The sequence below is a fragment of the Hypanus sabinus genome, chromosome 25 (assembly GCF_030144855.1).
Source record: "Hypanus sabinus isolate sHypSab1 chromosome 25, sHypSab1.hap1, whole genome shotgun sequence".
NCBI lineage: Eukaryota > Metazoa > Chordata > Chondrichthyes > Myliobatiformes > Dasyatidae > Hypanus > Hypanus sabinus.
The window spans coordinates 7,070,244-7,088,049 of record NC_082730.1 but is presented as its reverse complement, the minus strand read 5'-3'; the positions used below and the strand labels follow the sequence as shown (position 1 = coordinate 7,088,049).

The 17,806-nt window shown below is 45.6% G+C and overlaps 1 protein-coding gene across 2 annotated transcripts in view; it reads right to left on the bottom strand.

The window, feature by feature from the left end:
• LOC132380960 (calcium/calmodulin-dependent protein kinase type 1D-like) overlaps positions 1 to 17,219 on the bottom strand; it is a 30,497-nt gene extending 13,278 nt beyond the window's left edge. For both annotated transcript variants that reach the window (XM_059949988.1, XM_059949989.1), the window contains exons 1-9: positions 16,916 to 17,219; positions 12,460 to 12,585; positions 11,345 to 11,419; positions 9,663 to 9,801; positions 5,792 to 5,915; positions 4,721 to 4,796; positions 3,213 to 3,325; positions 2,560 to 2,638; positions 77 to 164 (exon numbers count right to left, since the gene is read on the bottom strand). In XM_059949988.1, the coding sequence (XP_059805971.1) occupies positions 77 to 164; positions 2,560 to 2,638; positions 3,213 to 3,325; positions 4,721 to 4,796; positions 5,792 to 5,915; positions 9,663 to 9,801; positions 11,345 to 11,419; positions 12,460 to 12,585; positions 16,916 to 17,001 (906 nt within the window). In that variant the 5' untranslated portion in view covers positions 17,002 to 17,219. The remainder of the gene's footprint in view (positions 1 to 76; positions 165 to 2,559; positions 2,639 to 3,212; positions 3,326 to 4,720; positions 4,797 to 5,791; positions 5,916 to 9,662; positions 9,802 to 11,344; positions 11,420 to 12,459; positions 12,586 to 16,915) is intronic.
• Between the last annotated feature and the right edge of the window lie 587 nt (positions 17,220 to 17,806).

The window sequence follows — 17,806 nt, the reverse complement described above, 5'->3', positions numbered from 1 at the left end:
TACACAAAGCTCCGGTCACTGCCAGCGTCAGCAGCAGGACCAACACCAGTTCTGAAGGATGCACAGGAAGACTCACCTTCCACGTCCTCCTGGCGAAGTTCTTGGCGATCTGCGTACTGACGGAGCGGTAGATATTGCGCAGTGGGGCGCTGTACTCTGAGATCCTGAGCAGACAGGGATTAAAGGCAAGTCCACAGAGCAGCAGGTTAATAAAAGCTTCCAAGAAGTGCCAGCAACTACGGATTTAGATTCAGAAGTATTTATCACACATACATTAAAATATATAGCAAAATGTCTCTTTGCGTTAACAACCATGGCACCTACAGGTATGCTGGGATCAGCCCGAAAGTGTTGCCACACGTTCCAGCACCTGGTAATTGGACAGAGAACTTAGCCACATGGTGCCATGGCAACAACCCTTTAATCACTGTCAATAAAACAAAAGAGCTGGGCATTGACTTCAGGAAGGGGTGGGGGAGGAGTGGTGCATGTGCTTCCGTCTACATCAATGGTATTGAACTTGAGCCGGTTGAGAGCTTTGAGTTCCTATGTGTGAACACCACCAGTTACCCGTCCTAGTCCAACCCTGGCACACCACAGTTAAGAAAGCCCACCAACAACTCTACTTCTTCAGGAGGTTAAAGAAATTTGGCAAGCCCCCCGCCGGCCGTGCCTATTTTTATCGATGCACCCCATCTGGATGCAATGTGAGAAGGTGGCACTGGGGAGCAGTGGGTAGAGACTGCTGCATAGCCCCAGAGACCAGTGTTCAATCCCAACCTCCAGCACCGTCTGGGTGTGTGGAGTTTGCACATTCTCCCTGTGACCACATGCTCCGGTTTCCTCCTCTGTCCCAATGACGTGCTGGGCAGTTAGTTAGTTGACTGTTTTAAGTTGTCCCCTAATGTGTAGGGTGAGGGGTAGGTTCTGTGGGAGTGTCAGTGGATGGGTAATGTTCATTATGAATCTGTCTTGTCTCTGCTCTAACTAACTGAGAACTGGAGACTGTATTTTAAAATAAAAGTCTACACTGTTGAAATAACCATTTTCTAAATAGACTATTTTCTAAATGGGGGAGGGGGAATTCAAAACTCCGGGCTGCAGAGACTTGGGAGTCCATGTGTAGGATTCCCTACAGGTCAATTTGCAGGTTGAGTCAGTGGTGAGAAAGGCAAATGCAATGTTAGCATTCATTTTGAGACAACTAGAATATGGAAGCAAGGAGCTACGGGCGTGTCACGCAGGTATAACAACCCCGCGGCAGTCACAGGCACTGGCAGTTGTTTGGTTTGAATTTCAGATTTGTTTTTGCCGCTACACACTGTGATGCTTTTTCTGTGTTAACAACCAACACACCCACCCAAGGACATGCTGGGGGCAGCCCACAAGGGCTGCCTCATATTCCAGCGCCAAAGATGCTCAGCAGAACAACACAGAACACAATGAGCAACAAGCAAATAAAAGCCCCATTCCTCCCTGTCACCCACACACTTACACCGTCCTCTAACCCCAGCTCCATATCACCTTATGAACTGTAGATCAGCAGGATTACATTTACATGGAAGTGCTTAGGGAAGCAGTCGGACATGTCATAGAGTCATTGAAAAATACAGCACAGGAACAGGCCTTTTGGCCCATCTAGTCCATGCTAAAACCAGCTCAACTGCCTTCTCCCATCAACCTGCACCAGGAACAGAGCCCTACCATCTGTGTGTCTATCATACTTCACTTAAACATTGGAATCACCACTTGTGCTGGCAGCTCGTTCCACCCTCTGAGTGAAGAAGTTTCCCCTCATGTTCCCCTTAAACTTCTCACCTTTCACCCTTAACCCATGACCTCTTGTGTAGTCCCACCCAATCTCAGTGGGAAAGGCCTGCTTGCATTTACCTATTTACACCTCCATCAAACGTCCTCTCAATCTTCTAAGGAATAAATCTATTCAACCTTTCTTTCCAACTCAGATCCTCCAGACCCGGCAACATCCTTGTAAATTTTCTCTGTACTCTTTCAAACCATATTTACATCTTTCCTTTAGGTCAGTGACCAAAACTGCACACAACACTCCAAACTAGGCCTCACCAAAGTCTTATACAACTTCAACCTAACATCCCATCTTTTGTATGAAAGATCTTTTGACTTATGAAAGCCAATGTGCCAAAAGCTTTCTTTATGGCCCATTTCAATGAACTGTGGGTCTGTATTCCCTGATCCCTCTGTCCCACCTCACTCCTCAGTGCCCTCCTTTCACAGTGACTACTTACCATAATAAACACAATGAACACGCAACGCAGAACTCACAGCCCCCATACCTTGATGTACACATAACAAATAAACTTAAATCTTGAATTTTGAGTTCAATTATTTAGTCTTCCCCAACAAGTTTCTAATTCCTTCCAGAGATGAAGAGACTGCAGATGCTGGAACCCAGAGTGAAAGAACAAACTGACAGTGGATCTCACCAGAGACCAGGTAACATCTGTACAGCTCACCCAGCAGTTTGGTTTTTGACCTTTCCCTCTGACACCGAGAGAGTCCTGGTCTGACCGAGGTACTCACCAGGGGTGGCACAGGGCTTGCTCACAAGTGAACCGTTTCTTCGGGTCTTTCTCCAGCAAGTGTCTGATAAAACTTTTTGCTGTTTCAGGAAAAGAGGAAAAAACAGAGTAAGCTTAAAATGAAGTACTTTCACGCAGACTTCACATTCATTTTTGAGGTTAATTTGGGAAAACCCTTCACCAGCTGGAAGCCCCTGGTAAACCACTCCTGAGAGCAGCGGGGGGGGGGGGGGGGTGGATTCAGAATTCCCATGCATGTAAAGAGCAAGCTGTTCTGGAATTACATAAAGGTTTGAATTGTGAAATGGCAGTTCAAACAAAAACACACTGTTGTTAATTTTAAACACAAGAGATTCTGCAGATGCTGGAAATCCAAAGCAACACACGCAAAATGCTGGAGGAAATGAGCAGGCCAGGCAGCTTCTGTGGAGAGAAATAAACAGTCAACGTTTTGAGCCAAAACCAATCATTAAGATAAGGGTCTCGGCCTAAAAGGTCGGCTATCTATTCCTTTCCATGGATGCTTGTCTGAACCGATGAGTTCCTCCAGCGTTTGTGTGCTGCTCTGTTAGTAACCTGTGAGCTTGACTCTCAACGCTGGTGTAAGAGAAGTTTTGCAAGTGCAAAGATTTGATCGATGCTCCAGTGCATTACCCTGTTCTGAGATATCGTCCCAAAACGGAGAGTCAAATTCATAGTCAGCCTTCGAAATCCTAGCAAAGAGCCTTGAGTCGGTATCCTCATAGAAAGGAGGGTAACCACACAGCCTGCAGGAGCAAAACATGAGTATTATTACAGGTTCTTGGGGGGGGGGGTGACCAACGACAGATACACGTCAGGTTCTGCACATAAGCTTTGATGCCCTGACTAATCAAGAACCTATCAACCTCCACTTTAAATATACCCAATGATTTGGCCTCCACAGCCGTTTGTAGCAATGAATTTCACAGATTCACCACCCTCTGGCTAAATAAACTCCTCATCTCTGTTCTAAAGGGGAATTCTTATATCCTGATGCTGTGCCCTCTAGTCCTAGACCTTCCCCTTCCCCCTCTCCCAACGACTGGAAACATCCTCTCCACATCCACTCTGTCTAGGCCTTTCAATATCTGATGGATGCTAATGAGGTCATGGAGTCGTAGAAAAGTACAGCACAGAAACAGGCCCTTCAGCCCACCTAGTTCATGCTGAATCATTTAAACAGCCTACACCCATCAACCTGCACCGGGACCATAGCCCTCCCTACCCCTACCACCTATGTACCTATCCAAACTTCTCTTAAACATTGAAATTGAGCTCCCATGCACCACTTGTGCTGGCAGCTCGTTCCACATTCTGCCCTCTGAGTGAAGAAATTTCCCCTCAGACATTTCACCTTCCTCCCTTAAACCACAAGCTCTAGTTGTAATCCCACCCAACTTCTGTGAAAAAAACCTGCTTGCATTTACCCTGTCTCTACCCCGCCCCCCTGTAATTCTGTATATCCCTATCACATCTCCTCTCTGCCTTCTATATTCCAAGCAATCCAGTCCTAACCAATTCAATCTTTCCTCATAACTCAGATCCTCCATTCCCAGCAACATCCTTGCAAATTTTCTCTGTACTTTTTCAACCTTATTTACATCTTTCCTGTAGGTAGGTGGCCAAAACTGCACACAACACTCCAAATTAGGCCTCACCAAACACTCCAAATTAGGTCGTCCCTTGTTCTTCTAAACTCCAGTGAGCACAGACCCATACATTAACCCCTTTCATTCCTATGAGCATTTTCATGAACCTCCTCTTGACTCTCTCCAACGCCAGCACAGCCTTTCTTAGGCGTAGGGCCAAAATGGATCACAATACTTCAAATACGCTCCGACCGATGCCTAATGAAGCCTCAGAATAACATCCTTGCTTTTTTATTCTTGTACTCTAGAGATTAATTTATCAGGACTGCAACCTGCCATCTCTATCCAACTGAGCTTAAGAAAGATACCTTCATTAGAATGAGTTTAGTTTCCATATTGCTGACAGTTATGTGATTTATTGACTCCATTCTATAGTTAGTTTGTGACTCCTGGGTTTTAATTGGCTGCTTACACAGCTGATAAAGTGAATCACAGTTCGGTGCTACATCACTGTCTTCTAACATAATGGTCCAAGCTCTGCGTTACACTTACAGGATGTATGTAATGACTCCAATAGACCAGCAATCCACTGCTTTGTCATAGGGTTTCTGATGGAGAACCTCAGGAGCTTGGGAGAGAAGAAAGGGTTAGTTGCTTAGAAAACAATCGTCGTGGCCATTCACATAGAGACAAGCCGGAGAGACAGGATTCAGGGTGAAAGGTGGGAAGATTAAGGGGAACATGAGGGGAAACTTCTTCACTCAGAGGGTCATGAAAGTGTGGAATGAACTGTCAACACAAGTAAGCTCGATTTCGATGTTTAAGGGAAGTTTGGGTAGGTACATGGGTGGTAGGGCTATGGTCCTGGTGCCAGTCGATGGGAGTAGGCAATTTAAATGCGTTCAGCATGGACTAGATGGGCCGAAGGGCCTGTTCCTGTTCTGTACTTCTCTATGGCTATATGAGACAGATTGGTTATTGTCATCCAGGAGCAACTTCACACTCAGTGGCCAGTTTATTACGTACTCCCTGTACCCGATAAGGTGGCCACTGGGTGTATGTTTGTGGTCTTCTGCTGCTGTAGCCCATCCACTTCAACGTTCAACGTGTTGTGCGTTCAGAGATGCTTCTCTGCACACCGCCGTTGTAATGTGTGTTTATTTGATTTCCCTGTCATCTTGAACCAGTCTGACCACTCTCCTCCGACCTCTCTCATTAACAAGGCACTTTGGCCGCTCACCGCATGTTTTTTTAGTTTTTCTCACCAATCTCCAACAGCCTGCCTTGGTCCAACCAGGTTGACGTTACAGCCGAGAAAGCTAATTAACACCTCTACTTCCTCAGCTGGCATGGCTGCCTTGAACACCACCAATATTTGTTGGTGCCTCCCAGAAAGAATGCTCCGTGGATGCTTCACGGCTTGGTAGAGCACGCAGGGAAGCGATGGGAAAAGCTGAGTTCTTCCCTCTAAAGATAACTCAACGCTCAAGACAAGGTTAAGTCACAAAAGGTTAAACGTCAGTGGTACTCTTCCTTCCTAATGCTTCACCGCCGTTCACGTGCGCCTTAGTGGATGTTAATGAGAATTAATTCATGATTCAGTGCGTAACAACAGAGACCTACCCACATAGCCAGGAGTGCCACACGCCGTGGACATCACCCCCATGTCCTGCATCTTGGAGAGGCCAAAGTCACTGATCATGATTTTGGAGTTTTCATCAGAGTTGTAGTATAACAGGTTTTCAGGCTGAAAGTAGAAAGGCAACATTAAAACGGCCAAGACGAGAAAAGCTGCGGATGCTGGAAATCCCAAGCAACACACACAAAACGCTCGAGGAACTCAGCAGGCCAGGCAGCATCCGGATGAAGTGTCTCGGCTCGAGACGTCGACTGTTTACACTTTCCCATAGATGCTGCCTGGCCTGCTGAGTTCCTCCAGCATTTCGTGCGTGTAACATTAATACTGTTATGTTTTATAACTTCAAAACATTAAACTAATTCAAAAGAAGACACACAAGTCTGGGAACGTGGTCTAACTTCGTGTTTACTTTAAGCGAAGTGCGCACATAACACATGGTAGCATGATGACGTATGCAAATCACGTATTTATACGTATAACTTGTAATTAATTATTTAAATAAACAGGAATGCTTAATCAACATATATATACACACAACATTAGAATAGGTTGAGTGAACTTGGCCTTTTCTCCTTGGAGTGATGGAGGATAAGAGGTGACCTGACAGAGGTGTATAAGATGATGAGAGGCATTGATCGTGTGGATAGTCAGAGGCTTTTTCCCAGGGCTGAAATGGTTGCCACAGGAGGACCCAGGTTTAAGGTTTTGTGCCGAGACTCTTCGTCAGGGCTGAAAAGGATGGGGGAAGAAGCCAGAACAAGAAGGTGGTGGGAAGGGGAGTACAAGCTGGCAGGTGATAGGTGAGAACCAGGTGAGGGGGAGACGTGGATGGGTGGGGGAGTGGGGGAATGAAATAAGAAGCTGGAAGGCCATAGGTGGAAAAGATAAAGGGCTGAAGAAGGAGGAATCTGATAGGAGAGGAGAGTGGACCATGGAGAAAGGGAAGGAGGAGAGGCACCTGAGGGAGGTGATGGAGAGGTGAGGAGAAGGGGTGAGAAGGGAACCAGATGGGGAATGGAAAAAGAGAGAAGGGGAGGAGGGAGAGAAATTACCAGAAATTAGAGAAATTAATGATCACGTGATCAGGTTGGAAGCTGTCTAGATGGAATATGAGGTGTTGCTCCTCCAACCTGATTCTGCCCTCATTGAGGCAGAAGAGGAGGAAACTCTCATGATACAACACTAATATTTATTTAACGTATCCATGTAAAGTCCTGAATGTGACTTCCAGAACTTTCTGCTTCAGTAGTTGTAAAGCTGGAGCAGGCCAGCCTGCCCCAGTACCTGTCCCAGCCTACCTGACCTTTAACCTCAGCAACACTCTCTGTACTAAGCACTTAATAGCACAAATCTATCAGTCCCCATCCATTTAAAGCAGACAGCAGCGCCCATACCAGAGGACATCAATTTAAGGTAAGTGGAGGAAAGTATAGGGGGGTGTCAGAGGAACTTTTTATATATATACACACAGAAAGTGGTGGGTGTGTGGAATGTGCTAGCAAGGGTGGTGTCAGACGCAGATATATTACAGACATTTAAGAAACTCTTAGATAGGCACATGGATGAAAGAAAGGCACATGAAAGGCAAGAAAGATAGGAACATGAATGAAGGATTATGGCCTGCATAGCAGGGAAGGGACATGGAGTAGGTTTATACACATACTGGAGCGAAGGGCCTGTACTGTGATATACTGTCCTACATTGCATGTCAAGGAAATGTTCCCACCGCCAATGGACTCACTTTCAAGGGCTCTCCATCTCATGTTCTCGTTATTTATTGCTATTTGTTTATACTTGCATTGGCACAGTTCGTTGTCTACTGCATTCCGGTTGATCGTTCACTGAACCTGTAATAGTTACTTTTCTCTAGATTTGTTGAGTATGCCCACAGGAAAATGAATCCCAGGATTGTATGTGGTGACACAGATGTAATTTGATAATAAAATTTACTTTGAACTCTGACTGAACTTTTCCCTGGGCGGAAGATTCCAAAGATTCATTCCTGTTTGTGAAGAACTTCTTTCTCTCAACTCTGTCCTGAATAGCAGGCCCTTTAATTTAAGACTGTGACCTCTGGTTCCAAGAAACGCAGTCTGAGCAGCTATCCGCCCCGCATGAACCCAGAGAAGCTCAGCAAAGTTGCATCCAGAACGCTGTAATAATGACTAGGGTTAACTCTGCAGTTCCAAGTGATCGCAGAGAAAGTGGAGGAGATCGAGGGAACCAGGATGTTCTGTGTCTTCAGGAGTCACTGGGATGGATTTATGAACAGAATTGGAGACATAATCTGGATATTTTAATGATTTGTTCACCTTGTCATTTCTCTTCTTAGCAATGGAATCAAGGAAAATGGGAACAGCTAGGTTAGGCAACTTGGTGAGGCATGGACAAGGTGGACTGAGTGGGGTGTTTTCAATCCATTCCACAGATTGGCTGGCACGATAGCGTAGCAGTTAGTGCATCACTTTACAGCACCAGTAACCCGGGTTTAACTCCCACCACTGTCTCTCAGGAGTTTGTACGTTCTCTCCGTGACCTCCAGGTGCTCCGGTTTCCTCCCACAATCTAGTCAGTAAGTTAATTAGTTACCTGAGTGAAATTGGGCATTGCAAGTTCATTGGGCCGTAAGAGCCTGTTACCGTGCTGTAGCTCTAAATAAAGTTGCAAGTGAATATATAAACAAAAGTAAATAGCTCTATGACTCTATGAGATGAAACCTAATAAGTTTAATACAGTGGGGTAGCTAACGTTAACTATCAAAGTTCAAAGTAAGTTTATTATCGAAGTACATAAATGTCTCTATATAAAACCCCGAGATTCTCTTTCTTGCAGGCATCGATAGAATGATAATCATAATAGAATCAATGAAAGACTGCACCAACTTGAGCATTCAACCACAGTGCAGAAGACACCAAAATGTGCAAATGCAAATGAAAATAATAATAATAATAAATAAACAGTAAATATCAAGAACATGGGCTGAAGAGTCCATATTGTATTCAGAAGTGTGAAAATGTTCAGTAACCACCCATAGCTTCCTGTCCCAGGTGCCTCTGCACACAAGGTTACATTCAAATCCAAGCACTCTAGATTAGTTGAAATATGCTTATCGTGTTTTTTTATGCTGTATCAATCCAGAGTAACAATCATTTTGTTCTCCTTTACACTCGTGTACTGAAGAATGACAACAAACTATCGTGAATCTCGAAAACTGCACCATTCACCTTGATGTGACAAGAGATGGACACCAGTTCACCAGAGAGGCTCTAGTGCCTTCTGGATAGAGGTGGTTGCGTTATCATTTGAAATTACAAGTAGTGTGCATCAAGGAATAGAGTAATATTGTAATGTTGTAATAACTGGATAAACTTCCTATGGATCCATGTTGTAATCATCATTATCATCATCATCATGTTCCATGTTGCATGACATAGATGATCTTTGACCATGATTGTTCTTGGCAAATTTTTCTACAGACGTGGTTTGCCATTGCCTTCTTCTGGGCAGTGTCTTTACAAGACAGGTGACCCCGAACATTATCAATACTCTTCAGTGATTGTCTGCCTGGTGTCAGTGGTCACATAACCAGGACTTGTGATCTGCACCGGCTGCTCATACGACCATCCACTACCTGCCCCCATGGCTTCACGTGACCCTGATTGGGGAGCTAAGCAGGTGCTACACCTCGCCCCAGGGTGACCTGCAGGCTAGTGGAGGGAAGGAACGCCTTACACTTTCTTTGGTAAAGACCATCACCCATGTGATAATATAGGTGTACAAAATTCATCCTGTGAACTTTAACCTTGTTTGTTTATTTATGGTTAGTGGTTCAAATATTTTGAAATGATTTCATACCTTCAAGTCTCGATGTACCACTCCATTCTCATGGAGATACCTTACTGCCTCGAGAATCTGTCGTATCAGAGAGCTGGCATCTTTCTCCGTGTAAACTCCACGATCCAGAATCCTGTCGAAAAGTTCTCCTCCGGACACCCTGGGGAGAAAGGTGAACCGGCATGTTTCATCCAGAATGGAGTTCCTTCAGCCAACGAGCGTGTCCACGTGGAAAAGTACGCAGACATTGTACTGAGGCAGACGTGACACAGGTCATACTTCTATTCAGCACTGCTGCAAAAATCACTGGCACTATGGCACGTGTGAAACTAACAAACTAATTACCACAATGTGTAGAGAATAAAATGCCTGGAATTCACATCAGTTGTATCAGGGCCACCCCACCCCACAACCACAAATCAAAATGTTATCATTATGAGCTGTGCTGCATGACATGGGTGATCATGAGCTCATCACCAAGATTGTTCTTGGCAAATGTTTCTACAGAAGCGGTTTGCCATTGCTTTTTTCTGGACAGGGTCTTTACAAATGGGTGACCCCCCCAGCCATTATCAATACTCCAGAGACTGTCTGCCTGGCGTCAGTGGTTGCATAACCAGGATTTGTGATCTGCACCGGCTGCTCCCATGGGTTCAAGTGACCCTGATCAGGGGCTAAACTGGTGCTACACTTTGCCCAAGGGTAACTTTCAGGCTAGCAGAAGGAAAAAGTGTCTTACACCTCCTCTGACAGAGATTATCTCCACCCACCACCTGCCAAAATGTACAGCTCCATTAACAGGAGTTCTGCCACAGGAGAACTGTGTTGATAAAATAGTTCTGGTGTAATTTTCTACATGGATTCCTCTAATTTCCCAGTATAACTTAAGCAGAAACCTTAGAGACACAGCAGAAAGGAGAAGTGTTCCCCATTTTCTGGCTTCAGCCCCCTTTCTTTCCAGTCCTGATTGTTAATTCCTCTTCATAGAGGAACAACCTTGGGTTGTTTTCTCTGGAGTGACGGAGGCTGAGGGGAGATCTGAGAGAGGTTTATAACATTATGAGGGGCACAGATAGAGGAGACAGTATCTTTTTACCAGGCTGAAATATCTAATACCAGAGGACATGTATTTAATATGAGAGGGGGAATTTCAAAGGAGATGTAAGGGGCAAGACTTTTTTTCTTTTTTACACAGGGAGTAGGTGGGTGCCTGGATTGTGCTGCCTTGGGTGCTGGTAGAGCCCAATACATTGGAGACTTTTAAGAGATGTTTAGACAGGCACATGAATGCGAGGAAAATGGAAAGATATCAACACCTACAGGAACACTGTCACTGGAAAACAGCATCCATCATCAGGGCCCCCACCACCCAGGACATCCTCTCGTCTCACTGCTGTCATCAGGAAGAAGGGACAGGAACCTCAGGACCCACATCACCAGGTCCAGGCACAATTATTACCCCTCAATCATTGCTCTTGAACCAAAGGGGTATCTTCACTTGCCTCATCATTGAACTGTTCCTACAACCAATGGACTCACCTCCAAGGATTCCAGTTTCTGGTCATTTCTCCTAACACCTCCTGAAAAACACATCAGGACATGGCCAGGCAGTATATAAATGCAATCTAGTGGTTTCCATACTCGGCTGTGGCCGTAACAGAACCGAGGAGTTCTATAACTAGTGGATCAGAGGGGGCACTCACAGCTGCATGACCAGGTAGTAGTGGGTGGGGCTCTCGTAGATGTCCTCCAGGGCAATGATGTTTTCGTGTTTGATCCTGAAATCCAAAGTCAGAAGTAAATGAATGGTAGAGTCTACATATGAACCAATGGACAATGAACATAACAGCTCCACTCTTTTTTGTGCTACTTATTTAATTAAAAATATTCATTCATCCATTCATTCTCTCTCACACACATACACAATGCTGGAGGAACTCAGGTCAGGCAGCATCTATGGAAATGAACAAGCATCAACGTTTTGCGCAGAGACCCTTCTTCAGGACTGTAGAATATATACAGTATTGTGCAAACTTAAGCACATATATAGGGTGCCTAAGTCTCTTGCACGATAATTTTATGTGTTGCACTGTCCTGATGCCACAAAAAAAAACACACTTCTTATTGTATGTGAGTGATGATGAATCTGATTCTCATATGGGTCTCTATTGTGGACTGAGAGTGGGAAGTGAGCAGGAAAAGGGGAATCATAGTTTGGAAAAGGGGAAGGGAGAGGTGAGGGAGTGGGAAGCACCAGAGACATTCTGTAATGATCAATAAACCAATTGAATGGAATCAAATGACCTTGCCCGGTGTCTTTGGGAGGGGGGGGTGTCTGTACCCGCACCAAACTTCCCCCCCGCCCCCCAACCCTGGCACTCCTTCTTTGCCACCTGTCTCACACTCATCCCTCAGCGCTCCAATCTTGCCATTCCCAGCTACCTTTGCTCCTGTCAGACGTACAAATCCACTCTTTTCGACAGGGTTGAAATGACTAATAGCCGAGAGCAAGCATTTAAAGTGAGAAGGGCTAATTTCAAAGAAGTTGTGAGGGGCAAGTTTGTTTTTACACAGACAGCAGTGGCAGTGTGCTGGCATGTGCTGCCTGGGATGGTGGTAGAGATAGGTACATTAGGGACTTTCAAGAGATGTTTAGATAGGCACATGGATATGAGGAAAATGGAAGGATGGGCATTGTGTAGGCATAAGGGATTAGTTTAACTGACCACATGATAACTATTTGAATTGGTTAGGCAGTACATTGTGGGCTGAAGGGCTTGTTCCTGTGCTGTAAAGTTCCACCTTCTACCTTACTCACTTTCTCAAAACAGCAATTTCATTTTCCAACACAACAGCATCCTTCTTCTTTTTCTGAAGACACTTCAGTGCTACCAGTTTGTCCGTCGCCCTCTCCTTAGCCAAATACACTTCTGAAAAGGCTCCTCTGCAAAGGAAAGGAACGATTTTGTTACACACATCATTTGTAATTGGCAACAGTGAGGCCTTAACATAAAATCCACAGGTGTAGAGCTGCCAGTTGTTCTGCACGCCCACTCAGTAACAGGGAGCTACCTCGTTGGACTCCAGTTTCCTTAATCCACAGGCTAAGAGGCAGAGTATTTAAAAACATTCAAAATAAATAAAACTGCAGATGCAAGAACTGGAAACAAAAACAGAAGTATTGGAAGAACCCAGGTAGTCAAGCCGCATCTGTGGAAAGAGAAACCAGTCAATGCTTCAGAATGCTGTTGAATGGACAAGCTCTGTGACCGAGAGCACTCGGTAAACACACTCCTTACACACACACATTCACCCACACAAACACTGCCCTGTCATTCTGCTGTCATGGTGCTCAGGGTACACACTTCAATGTCTTCCTCGGTACATTCTCATAACAGGCCCTAAACCAAGCTGATGCGCTCGGTTCGGCTTTATGGTGCCTTTCCTGCTGTACACAGCAGGATATTCTATTTCTTTAGTAATGGGGATATGTACATGTGAATATGTTGTTGTATGCTGTAGTTATTTATTTTGTAATATGATTGAAACTACATTGTGGGGTGCATCATATTCTAATTCATGTGTAGTCTTAAGTTAACTGTGTTGGTAATTTAAAATGGTACGTCCTAAAAGGAGCTGATCACCGTCAGTAGGGGAGAGAGATCAGGGCTGCCAGGAATTCACACTGGACAAAATAGTCTAGATCTATTATTGTGATTTCTGGTAGATACCTTTTTATAAATATTGGCAGTTTTCTTTTCACTATTTTTGTAAATTTGATTTTTGACACACCTAATAAAATCCCTTGCACTAAAGTGCTAAGCAACTCCAGCCATTTTTCCTTTGGCCATAGCCCGCCTAGCTAATAAGCTCTTCCAATGTTTTCTGGTTTTTCCAGTTGCTCTACTGGCAACATGAGGGTTTCTTGTTTCTGTATAACCAGCAGCGTCCAGGCCATGTTCTCTTCTTGCCGCTGCATCAGGCAAGAGGTACAGGAGCCTCAAGTCCCACACCACCAGCTTCAGGAACAGTTACTACCCTACAACAACCAAGCTCTTGGACTGGTGTGGAAAACTCCAGGCAACATCTGTGGAGAGAAATGAACAATCGACGGTTCGCCTGTCAGGGGTTCCCAATCTTTTTTATGCCGTGGACCAACACCACTAAGCAAGAGGACCACTCACCCCAGACAGACAACCCCTGAATGAAGGGTCTTGGCCCAAAACACCAACTGTCCAATCCGCTCCGTCAATGCCACATGAGCCACTGACTTCCCCTGGCATTTTGTGTGTGGCTCTGAAATTAAATTGCCTACTAATTGTTCCTGACAAATGCAATTTGGAAATAAACCAGTTGCCTACAGCACCTGCAGCCTCTTGGGTCTCCTGCTCGAAAATAAAGTATTTGTGCCTGAATTCTTCATAATTCAAATTAGTTTATTGCCATTTCTAAGTGACAGAGTTGGTGATTTAATTCCAATCTTGCGGTGTCAGAGTGATTGGTAAGTAACCAGGAGCACAAATAGTACCTGATGTCACTAATGCAGATTTTTCAGGTTAATCTACAAGTAATTCACATCCTCGCTCCCCGTACATTAAACAGTTACACTTTAAGATGCTCTAATATTAACACAACTCCCAGAGAAAGGAATTAATCAGATCAAAAGGAAAGGGATCTCAGGTTTTCGATCGTTTTAATCTCACTTCACACAGCCAGCACTGGGTATCGCTCACCTAAAGGGATTGCTTACAGCTGACGGAGCAGTGTAGCAGTGAACATTGCAGGTTCACACGGTGAAACACGTGCCTCGCATGTGAGAGACAGGCACAGACAAACCGAGCACAGAATGAATTAAAGAAACCTACAACACGTTACAAGCCCTTCGGCCCACCTTGTAACCCACTCCAGGGCCTGCCTAGAATTACCCTACTGCATTTTTCTAAGCTTCATGTACCTATCTAAGAGTCTCTTAAAAGACACATTATCCAACACTACCACCTTTGCTGTTAGCGCATTCCACACGCCCACCACTCTCTGTGTGAAAAACTTACTCCCGACTTTCCCTCTGTACCTATTTCCAAGCACCTTGTAACTATGCCCTCTCGTATTAGCCTCTGACTATCCACACAATCAATGTCTCTCATCATCTTCTACTCCTCTGTCAGGTCACCTCTCGTCCTCCGTCAATCTAAGGAGAAAAGACCAAGTTCATAGAAACATAGAACACCTACAGCACAATACAGGCCCTTCGGCCCACAAAGCTGTGCTGAACATGTCCCTAACTTAGAAATTACTAGGCTTACCTATAGCCCTCTATTTTACTAAGCTCCATGTACCTATCTAAAAGCCTCTTAAAAGATCCTATCGTATCCGCCTCCACCACCATTGCCGACAGCCCATTCCACACACTCACCACTCTCCGAGTAAAAAGCTTACCCCTGAGATCTCCTCTGTACCTACTCCCCAGCACCTTAAACCTGTGTCCTCTTGTGGCAACCATTTCAGCCCTGGGAAAAAGCCTCTGACTATCCACACAATCAATGCCTCTCATCATCTTGTACACCTCTATCAGGTCACCTCTCATCCTCCTTCACTCCAAGGAGAGAAGGCAGAGTTCACTCAACCTGTTTTCATAAGGCATGCTCCCCAATCCAGGCAACATCTTTGTAAATCTCCTCTGCACTCTTTCTATGGTTTCCACATCCTTCCTGAAGGAAGGCAACCAGAACTGAGCACAGTACTCCAAGTGGGGTCTGACCAGGGTCCTATATAGCTGCAACATTACCTCTTGGCTCCGAAATTCAATTCCACGATTGATGAAGGCCAATACACCATATGCCTTCTTGGACCCCAAGATCCCTCTGATCCTCCACACTGCCAAGAGTCTTACCATTAATACTATATTCTGCCATCATATTTGACCTACCAAAATGAACCACTTCACTCAACCTATTCTCATAAGGCATGCTCTCCAATCCAGACAACATCCTTGTAAATCTCCTCTGCACCCTCTCCATAGTATTCACATCCTTCCTGGAGTGAGGCGACCAGAGCTGAACACTGTACTCCAAGTGCAGTCTGACCAAAGCCAAACCAAACAGAATCTAAATAACTACAACTGCCAACTATCTGATCCTGCAGTCAACTGTTCTAATAAGTTATGATAATTACAGTACATTTGCTATGTATATGAGGCAAATATGGGTGGCACAGTAGTGTAGTAGTTAGCAGAACACTTTACCGGTGACCTGGGTTCAATTCTCGCCACTGCCTGCAAGGAGTTTGTCCCCATGACCGCGTGGGTTTCCTCCAGGTGCTCCGGTTTCCTCCCACAGTTCAAAAACATACTGGTTGGTAGGTTAATCAGTCACTGTAAATCGTCCTGTGATTAGGATAGGATTAAATTGGAGGTTGCCAGGCAACGTGGCTCGAAGGGGAAGTCAAAGTGGAGGTTGATTAGCAAGGGTTTTGGGGAGAAGGCAGGAGAGGGTTAGTAAATTGGCCAATCGAATGGCAGAGGCTACTTGACAGGCTGAATAGCCTAACCTTGCTCCTATGTCTTGTGGTCTGCTGAACCATCTTGGTCCAAAATACCAACTGTTTAATGCTGTGCGACTGTAACAAAACCCAATTTCCCTCGGGATCAATGAAGTATGTCTGTCTGTCTGTCTGTGGACCAGCTGGGCCACAGGACCTGTTTCCATGCTGACCCTGGGGGGTCGGGGGTGGGGGACGGGAAGGAATTGTCGATATTTCAGGTTGAAACCCTCCATCAGACTCTCAGTCACTGCTCAACCCTCTGATTCCCCGGCAGATTGCTTCCGGAACCTGCAGTTTCTTGTGTCTCTGTTGTGTTTTCTCTATCACAGTTCCAACCAATAAGTTTTAACCTGAAACTTCAGCTGTTTCTCCTCCAGAGATGCTGACTAACCTGCTGTTCCAGCACTTTCTCCTATGATATTTATGTGCTATATTTTGTTGAGGGTTACAGCCACACTCATAGAATTCTTGCCTTACCTCCTCACATTCCTCCCACCCTTAGTCATCCCTGCCCCTCCCACCCCTCCCTTCTGCCTCATCCCCCCTCTCTCCCACACCCCAACTCCCTTCCCTCTCGCACCTCGCCATCAACCCTCCCCTTCCTCCTCTCTCCCTCTCTACAACCCTTCATTGCCACCTTTCTTCTCATAGCCCCACTTCCTCCAACCCTCCCCTTCCTCCTCCTCACTCCCATTCCCTCCACTCTTCCCTCCCCCTCTGTAGCGACTACTCACGAGCCCAGGAGTTCCATTAGCTGGAAGATGTCGGTGATGTTGTTCGTTTGCTTTTTCCAGCACTCGCTCTCTTCCTTGCGACCCATGGCGGGGTTCCCACAGCCGAAACCCCAGGGAACGCACCGCCCTGGACCATCAGTCGGTGCCCGGGGATCAGCCTGGCCGGGCAGCGCTCGCAATCCCCGCCGGAGGCTGAGTCCGAACCGGCTGCGAGCGGCGCGGATTAGAGTCAAATCCTCGGCAGGGGATTACAACAGGGGGAGAGCGGGGACGGGGGAGGGGGAGAGGGGTGAAACAGGGAGGAGGCGGAGGGAGGGGCAGAAGGAGGGAGAGGGTAGAGGGGGAAGAGAGGATAGCTGATAGGGGGAGGGAGTAGGGGTGGGGAAGGGTGGGACCGGGGAGGGTCCAGATTTTTGCAGTTCTACATTTCCAATATAATTTGTTCTATTACCACTTAAAATTATAATAGAATCATAGCAAAGTACAGCACAGAAGCAGGCCCTTGGGCCCATCTACTCTGTGCTGAACCATTTAAACTGACTACTCCCTTCAACCTGCACAGGGACCATAGTCCTCCATACCTCGACAATCCATGTACCTATACAAACTTCTCTTAAACTTTGAAATCAAGCTCACATGTACCACTTGTAATGGCAGCTCATCCCACTCTCCCACTTTCTGAGAAGCTTTTTGAACTTTTCACCTTTCACCCATGACCTCTGGTTGTAGTCCCACCCAACCTCAGTGGAAAAAAACCTGTTTGCATTTACCCTATCTATACCCCTCAAGATTTTGTACACCTCTATCAAATCTCCCCTCAGTCTTCTACGTTCCAAGGAATGAAGCCCTAACCTATTCGATCTTTCTTTATGACTCAGGTCCTCCAGACCT